Raw genomic sequence first — 8,916 nt, forward strand, 5'->3', positions numbered from 1 at the left:
TTGTAGTAAGTGGGACAACAAGGAGAAGGAAATACAAGAAAATTATAACATCATCAAATGTATAATGTTGAAAAAAAAGACTAAAACCCAAACACACAAAGCACCATGAAGTTTTTTTCCTTGTTGAATCAACACATTTTCCTGAAATTAAAACTAAACAAATTCATTCATGATCTCCACTTCAATTTAGAACACCTCAGAATGTTTAGATACTTCCTAGGAGTCTGATTCGTCGACGAATGATCCGTTGCTTCTCAGCTGCCGTGTTTCGAGCGGTTACTTGCGGAAGTAGAGCAACTTGGTGAGCATGGAGGCGATACTCGGGATCTGCTGCTTGCTCATGTCTGGGTCGTCGGTCCTGGACTGGAAGTTCCTGGCCATTCTGAGGTTCACCCTGGTGAGTATTTTAATGAGGTCCAGGCTTTTCCCGTGTTCATTCAGGACGTCACAGAGGGACTGTATGAACCAGGAGCCAGTTCCTGGGCTCTGCCATGAGTAGCAGCCTTCAGTGGGAGAGAAGAGAGACAATGACCCGCGGACTGCCCCTGCTCCACTCACCACCCAGAAAGATTCTGTGTGTTTGGGGCAGCCGTGCCTGCTCTTCTGTAATCACCCCCACCCCACCCCATTCTGCATACAGGATGGAAATTTTGCAGTAGGCTCAGAAAGCAAACATCACAGACATACTGGGGTGTGTGGAGACATTAACAAGTGCTTGCTGTTGTGGGTGGAAATCTGCTGACAGCCCCCACTGGGGCACATGCCTCCACCTGATGGAGGCGCTCACAGGAGGCACATCAGACAATGAGTGAGTGGGAGACAAGGGTGGGCAGGGAGTATCCCAAAGGAAGTGATGGAGAACCATCCATCTCCTGGAACTCCCACCACTCTTTGCAATGCGTGCTGCTGCTTTCTCTCCGGGCCTCCAGATGGAATTTGGCAGTGACCTCTGAGAATTCCAGGATGTGTCCCTGCTGGGGGGGGGGACACAGAACTTGAGCCTGGCTGCTGCTGCTGAAATGTAGCAGCCAGAGGTGGCTGAGTGCCCTGCTGCCTTAGTAGGATTGCCCTGCGGGCACCAGCAATGGATGGGAAGGGGCATTTTTCTCCTAGAGCACACGTGGTCTCTGGGAGAGGTCGCTGGCTCCACTGTCTCAGCTCTTGGTGTGGTCCTGTCCAATAGGATTTACTGAAGGGTTAAGGAGACATCAGCAGAAAGAGGTTACGCAAGTACCCAGGAGGAAGCCCAGAGGTTGAGGAAGGAATCACAATGCACAACCAGGCAGGGAGATGCAAATCCAAGCACCAAGGATGTGCCCAAGAGGAAATGCTGCAGCTTTAGTCAGCTGACGGGGCCAGAGCATAAGAAGCAGGGTCACTTCAGGACCTGGGTCTTACGCATAACTTGTCTCCTCCAGCCCTGCCTCCCTGTCATCTTTGACCCTGAGGGAATCTAAAAGGGATCTGGGAAGTTGGGGGAAAGTGAGAAAGCTGCAGGCACAAGGCCCCCTGAGCACCTTGGAATTGGGAGTGTGGAGCCAAGTCAGGTTTGGGTTTTTGTTATCCTCTTAGCCTGCACATCCGGGGTAGACACTGCAACTGTTTGTGACTTCAAAAGGTGACAATAATGCCCGGCTTCTCCGCTTGAGCAGCAAAGTCACGCACCTGCAGGTGTCTTAATCCAGGGACAAAGGAAGATCCCACCACCCCAGTTCCTCCAATTTAAAAGGGCAGAGTGAAACAAAAGCTGTGTTTGTTTCACATGAAGAGCTGTGATTCTTCCTCTTCCAGCCAATCATTCACATCGCTTGGTGAGAACTGGCTCATCAGCATTATCATTCATATCCTTCCGTTACTGAATAAACATAAATAACCCATTTGTGTAAAGGGGTTGAGGGCACTCAGAATTCTTTCTTGCAGCACATGATATGGGAACCACCAGTGTGAGGATTTGAACTTTGTGGACAAAGCTTTTCATGTGTGAGTGTATGTGAGGGGTTCACCTATGTTACCCCATTACATTAACCCTCTGTCTCTGCTTCTGGCGAGGGTAAACCTGTGTATCAAGTCCATTTGTCACTGCCCCAGCTTCACTTCCTCTAACCCCTACCCGTCAGGGTCTTTAAGGAAGCCATTCCAGAATGCAAACCTCACCCTGAGACTCTCCTCCCTAAAACAGTTTCCTTGCATCCTTTTATCAGGGAGAAATTTGGACTGCTTAGCCCAGCACGAGAGCCCTGACTACTGGCCCAGGTTTGATCCACACCATGACTTCTAGGCTATGAACTGAGTCCCCAAATTCAGATATTTGACTGTATTTGCAGACAGGGCTTGCATGCAGGCAATTAATGTTAAAGGAGGCGATAAGGATCTGACCCAAGAGCATTAGTGTCCTTGGATTCGCAGCTTCCGGAACTGTGAGCTACAAACGTCTGCCCCCTGGTCTGTGAGCTTTGTTAGAGCAGCTGAGCGAACCACACACTGTGATCTAGTCTTGTGGTGTCACCAGAGCACGGGGCTATCGATCGATCTATCCTACGAGCCCTCTTTCTGGCTCCTGCTGTGTGGGTTCTAAGACTCGGTTACAGCAGCTCACGTTTTAGGAAACCCTCTCCCACAGCCTCCTAGAGTTCACCCTTCTTTTCTACAGTTCCGACAGAGCCTGCTCAGAGCTCCCATAACTCTACTGGCCCAGGTTTGATCTATGCCATGCATCTGTAAACACAGGGTCTATTTATTTACCCAGACACCTGCCCTCTTCACACCATCTCCCTCTCAAGAGCAGGATGACAGCATTATTTTATGATCCTTAAAACTTGTGAAGTCAACATTCTCAGAAAATACATCTGTAGATCTAGCCAGACTTGGTTTTCCAAATATACTGCAACTTTCTATTATAACCAATTCCTCTGTGTCCAGCATTTGACAAGCAGCTGCTGCAGCTGGGAGGATTAGAATTCGGTGATGGGATTTGTGCAAAACACAGGAGGGATTTTCATTAAACTTACTCAGGCAACATGGAGCTTAGTTAAGAAGGAGCAGGCCTGCTCGTGCCTAGCATGGTGGTGGGGGCAGTTTACAGGAATCCAGAGCTGAGCCATAACTCCACTGTGACCCCAAATCTCTGCCTGACCCTGACACATCACTTGGGCTCAATTTTTTTTTCCCTTCTGTAAAATTAGGACAGTAAAAACACCTTTCCCGACCATCAATTATTACAAGGATGAGATGTGGTAAAAGGCATAAAAACACTATACATTGCAAAAGGTTATAGAAAGATTTGTCTGTATGATTTCCAATAATATTAACAGTGAGAGAATCCAGCTTTCTCAGGGAGGAAAGCAGACACGCTCCGCATCAGGCGCCCTGATGGCCCAGAGAAGTCCAGGCCCTGACCCTGCATCTGTGATCATGTTCCCCCATTAGGCAAAAGGGACTTTGTAGATGTGCCCCAGGCAATGGGAAGGAGATGGGGGGTTGTTCTGGATTACCCAGCCGACCCACAGTAATCCCAGGAGTCCTAAAAAGAAGAGAGTCTTTTCCAGCTGTGGTTGGGAGCTCTGTGCCCATGGAAGGGGTCAGAGATGTGAAGCTGCTGACTTTAAATGGAGGGAGGCGGCCACCAGCCCAGGAAGGCAGAGGGGTCAAACACAGTGCTGAAGCCAAGGAAGTGGACTTCCCCACATCCTCTGAAGAAGGGAGCCTGGCAACCCATTTGGAAGTCTGACCTCCAGGAGGGCGAGCTAATGGACTTGTGGTTTAAGTTTCTACTTGGGGTTGTTAAGACAGTCCCCAGCCTGCGTGTGGGCGGTGGAACTGTGAGACACAGAGCAGAGCAGACAGCAGGGCTGATACCTGGAGCGGTGGAATAGGCGAAGAGAAAGTCGGCTTCAACTGGGACCTTGTAGTGCTGCTGAGCATCCGTTTCATTGACAAACCCCGAATCAGCCTGGATGCTGTTGTCCAGCTCTGTCTCCTGGCAAGCCTAAGTGTCAAAGCAGAGGTCACGCCATGGAGCTGGGGACAGAATGTGTGTGCTGCTCACACACATGTGAGCAGAGAGCCCCCCAAACGGTGCCTGGCATGTTCTAGCAGCTCAGGGAGAATTTGATGAATAAATAAGTGAGTGAATCTTGTGTCAATTTACTACGTGAAGAGAATAGACTTGCAATTTCTTATAACCCCCATAATCTGTGATACGGTGCAAATGCAGATGTCAAGCATTTAGAGAGTCCCCAAAGCCCAGAACTACAAACCCAACTGAAATAGCACATGGATTTGTAAAAAGGCTACAATCCAAGTCAAGTCACTTGCACTCCCCTCCCACTTGCAATTGTTTTGGCTTTGAAAATTCTATTGGCTGGATTACCTGAATGAAGAAGAGCTTCGGTTTCTCTACAAGGGTTTTGCATCTATCTCCTCTAAAATGGGCTGCCAACTCCTTTATTGATGTCAAGCCATCAGTTCCATAAATTAAACCTTCTTCTTTTCCATGGCTCAGTAAGATGCAGGTGAAGCAGGCTGAATTTTTGTGGTCCTGTTCAGAAACTGCAAGCCAGAGATGTGGACATTGAAAAGCTAAAATCTATGCCCTGCCGGAGCTCAGCTGTAATATCCCCTGCCAGTCTGGAAGCTGACACTGACTCTGGGAGGGGATGGGAGGGGGTTGGAGGAGCACCCCTCTGGAGAGAAGGCAGACCCGTGGGAAGAAGTTAGAAAGGGAGAGTTCTAGAATTTGTGTGGAGGTGCGGGATGGGTTCAGATGCTGGGAGGCAACACGCTGGCATGCTCTGAGCTTGGCTCTGCTGTCTGGCAGGTGTGACACAGGATGACTGAGGCCTGTGTGTCTTGCTCTGCTGTATGGACTGGCCTAGGAAACCAGTACCTATGAAATGGGATACTATTTGCACAGGGGCCCAGCATGCATCACACAAGTAACGATAAAGAAAACAGAATTTTGTGCTGAATGAAAGAAGCCAGTCACTAAAGGATAAACTCTTTATGTTATGATCCCAGTCTGAGGCAGCCTTTCACGGTCAAGGTCACAGGGGCAGACAGGAGAGTGGAGGCGGCCAGGGGTGGGGAAGGGGAACTGGGGAGCTCGAGTTTAAAAGGGACAGAGTTTCAGTTCTGTAAGATGAAGAAAGCTCTGGAGTCGGACGATGGGGAAATGGCCACACAAAGCCCGAATGTTCTTAATGTCGTGAAGCTGTACGCGTGAAGGCTAAGATGGTACACCTGGCGTTCTGTGATGTGACTGCCATTTAAAAGGTAAAACATAAAATTATAAAGGAAAGAATTTCACAAAAATTCCAGCCAATGCCAGACTGGCCGTTGTTTTGGATCCTGAGGAGAGGAACCATGAAGGGCTTCATGGTCGGTTCAGTTCAAACTCATCTAAGGTCTGGGATTCTTTCTAACTAGCCGGCAAGCTGCTCATGGGTATAACCCTCCCTTCTTCTTCTCTTGATCAATGATGGCGTGAAGTAACACATAGAAGTCTGTGAGCACCTACTATGTGCAGACAGAGATCTGGACACTTTGCGTGAGTTCTCTTATTAAATCCCTGCAAGAGCCCCTTAAAGAAGGCCTCGTTTATCTTTGTATCACTGATAACAGAATCTTGGAGAGTCCCTTAACTTTGCCCAAAGGGCACGTGGGAGCCTTGGAGCCAGGTGAGCCCGGTGTGGCCCTCCCATTCCAGTCACTGTGGCACCCTTGCATCTACCTGTACAAGGATTCTGGGTTGGTTCTGCCAACAGAAGTCCAAGATGCTGGAATTCTTTTACCGCATAGTTTATGTTCAGATCAGACAAATTATGACAGAGCTAGAGAGTGTGAGTTTTGCCTTCACTGGAACTGTTTGCATGGACAGTCATGAAAAACAGCCACTGACTATTGTTATAGGACAACAAGAGAATTTGGTGCTGGTGACATGCTCTGGCATGGACTTGATGACTCACTTTTCATAAGAACAGTCTCCTGCTGGGGCAAGTCCTTCCATCTGCCTGCTGCACTTCTCAAGCCCTGCTTGCTCACTACTCCTCACCCCAACCCCAGGACATGGAAGGGGCAGGTAGCAGGACCCACCTGAAGCCGACCTGCCTGAGTAGCCAGTGTCAGAGCTTGGAGGGACCCAAAGCTGGATCCCTGGCTCCCAGTCTGCTCCATCAGGTGGCCCCTCAGGGAACAGAGGGTCAGGTCTCAAGGTTCATGTTTGAAGAAATTTGGAAAAGACAAGAGAATGGATGAATGAGATGGACTGATAACCAAAGTGACAGGTTTCTGAGGTTAGAAGGATGGTGGGAGAACAGGTCAGGGGTAAGTGAGGGGGAGGGGAAGACAAGCAACTCAAACAACTATTTAATGAAAAATTTAAAAATGGGTTAATGTGATTATCTTTCATTGAATTCTGTGTATGCCTGGTGGCACAAGTTGCTTAGCTAGTGTGGATTCCAAGAACAACAAAGTGCAGGAACTTTGGTGCCCTGGACTTACTATTTTGGAAAGCCATCCCTGGTGCTTTAGTTGTAGGACTCTAGGAAAGCTGTTTGAATTCTTGGAACTTCAGTTTGCTTTTCTGTAACCTGATTCCAGCCTCCAGGATAAAAGGATTCTTTGTGGGTCAAGCTTCAGGTGTGAACCTCAATTTATCCCCCACTGGGAAAAGGCCTTACTTGCCTAATCCTCTGTCCACATCCAGGGGATATTAGCAGCAGCCATGGACTTATTGAAAAACAGAGGAGGAACAAAAGGGCCAAAATGCCTGCCTGGTATTTAAATAATGAGAAAGGCTATTCGGAGAGAGGGTCACATTCCTTTTCTAGCAGTTTATTGAAGAGCATCTATGATTTGACTGTGGGTCTTGTCTGATGAGTTAGTAGGGTATTACTTTCAAATGCTCACCGTAAAAGCCAGAATACCCTAGATGGTGTCCACTAGGTAGTGTGGTGTAATAGAAAATACGATTCTTCTGGAATCAGGAGACCATGGCTTGAATTTTGGTTTTGTCCTTGCTAACCATGCCTTTGGTATTTTCCTTATCCTCTCAAAAGCTCCGTCCTGGGTTTATAAAACAGACATGATGCTATCCTGCAGTGCTTGTGTTCAAGGTCTAATGAAATGGTTTTGTGAATGTGCTGTGTCAAAAATAGAAGGTGGTGCTGCTCTATGGGGATGACTATTTCTCCTTTGGTCACTAGGGGAAGTTGACCCAAACTGTTCTGAATGGGAAGATACAGATTTGTTACTTCCCTATGATTGAGTCTTTTCAAACTGAGAAGATTCTGTAGATACAGAACCTGTTTCCTTTGCTGTCATGTAAGCTGCCTTCATCTATTTAGGGAAAGCTAAGTTTCCTGAAGGAGACCTGCTGGCCCCAGAGGTAGACACGGAGTGGCCAGGAGGAAGACAGGCTTCCCACACTGAAATATCCCTGGGGCCATCAGAGGTGTCCTGCCAGCATCAGCCTGGCCCATCCCTCTCAGGAGCAGGGGGCAGGGAGACAGGTGGGGGCGGAGGAAGAGGAGACTCACCTTCCTTCAGCACAGCTTCCATTTTGGCACGGGAGCAGTCATTATGGACAGTCACGTCAAAACCCAGGTTTCGGAAGCACTTCAGAAGGGCCTCAGCATCTCTGTCCGTTCCATTTCGGGGGCCCCTGCCTGAGGGAATCACATGAGAGGTCAACATGAGTATCCCCTGCTGCCTGCTGGGAGCTGGTGTGCACAGGCCAAGAGCTCCCGGGTGCACGGTGAGCAATTGAAAACAAACTCAAAGGAGTGGGTATCTCAGTCCCCTCTCAAGGGTGAGTCTCAGCGTGGTCACTTGCAGCTCCAGTGCAGGCCAAACAGCACCTCTGCTCTTGGCCTCTGGTTCCTGTTTCACAGCAGCTAATACACATGGAGGCCTCTTAGACTGAACATTCCCAAATCCCCGCATGCCCTTCTCCTGGACTCAGTGAAAAACATCCTCGGAAGGGTGTCTGCCACAGCAGAGGGACAGAGCACTTCTCCTATGAATGTCTGATACAAATCTTTTTTTTTAAAGATTTATTTATTTATGCATAAAAGACCTGGGGTACAGGCCAGAGGTGTGGGGAGTGAGAGGATTCACCAGAGTGGGGAACAGAACAGGCAGACTGACTGAAATACACTGCTGAGGGGAGCAGCTGGCAAGTCAGGAGAGGTCTGTTGCACCATGTGGGTAGCTCCCTTTCCAGGGATGGAACTAGTGCTGCAGTGGCTGCGGTCAGCTTCATAGGTTGCGTCTCAACCCCTGGCACCACCAGGGAGGCCCTGATACAGGTCTTTTTTTTTTTTTTTGTGGGACCCTCGCCGGCGGCCGGGGAACAAACCAGTGCTGCAGAGGCTGTGGGCAGCCTCGCAGCCCAGCGCTCAACTGCTGCGCTACCAGGGGAGGCCCCTGATACAAGTCTTAATGCAAGTTCAACAAACTGGCAGGGAGCAGGCCACACACCTACCTGTGCTTCTGTCAAAGTTCTTGTTGTTTATGATGATGCACGTGCCCACCTTCTCAAAATCCATGTTATACTGGCATGAAGCCTCAAAGTCTTGGTTCTTGATAGATGTCCTAGAGTCACTTTTCCTTTGCTTACTGGGAAATACAAAAGGAGGTATGGACTTAGAAGATGTCAGGCCAGCACTGGGCTCTTGATCTTACTATTTGCATGAGAGGGGAGCCCAGGAGAGTGGCAACATATTCGAAAAAAGATCGGGGCGGGGGGATCAGATGTCTCTGCTTAGTTGCCATATTTAAATGGAATGTGCTCTCCTTTGCAATTTCATTAAATGCTAGAGACACAGAGATTAAGTCGCAACTCAATCCCAGCACACACCCACCACGGCGGCTACCAGAGGCTGGCGATCACGGTCAGACCCAGAGTCCTCACGTACT

At 48.8% G+C, this 8,916-nt stretch overlaps 1 protein-coding gene across 1 annotated transcript; it reads right to left on the reverse strand.

The window, feature by feature from the left end:
* Positions 1-228: 228 nt before the first annotated feature.
* LOC119233844 (caspase-7-like) lies at positions 229-8,561 on the reverse strand. The gene is made up of 5 exons (XM_037496495.1): positions 8,483-8,561; positions 7,536-7,664; positions 4,370-4,548; positions 3,856-3,985; positions 229-503 (listed from the first exon to the last, which is right to left on the reverse strand). Exons 1-5 carry the CDS (start codon positions 8,544-8,546, stop codon positions 277-279), a joined length of 729 nt encoding a protein of 242 aa, XP_037352392.1. The 5' UTR covers positions 8,547-8,561; the 3' UTR covers positions 229-276.
* Positions 8,562-8,916: the final 355 nt, after the last annotated feature.

The sequence above is a fragment of the Talpa occidentalis genome, unplaced genomic scaffold (genome assembly GCF_014898055.3).
Source record: "Talpa occidentalis isolate TD23 unplaced genomic scaffold, MPIMG_talOcc4v2.1 talOcc4.8, whole genome shotgun sequence".
Classification (NCBI taxonomy): Eukaryota; Metazoa; Chordata; class Mammalia; order Eulipotyphla; family Talpidae; genus Talpa; species Talpa occidentalis.

Excerpts from the sequence above, each read along its gene's own strand:
- LOC119233844 (XM_037496495.1), bottom strand. The coding sequence starts at position 8,546 with ATGGATTTTGAGAAGGTGGGCACGTGCATCATCATAAACAACAAGAAC. Across the intron at positions 4,549-7,535 it reads GGAAGCTGTGCTGAAGGAAG|TTTCTGAACAGGACCACAAA; the intron begins GTGAGTCTCCTC and ends TCTGGCTTGCAG. Across the intron at positions 504-3,855 it reads CGCCTATTCCACCGCTCCAG|GCTGCTACTCATGGCAGAGC; the intron begins GTATCAGCCCTG and ends CTCCCACTGAAG.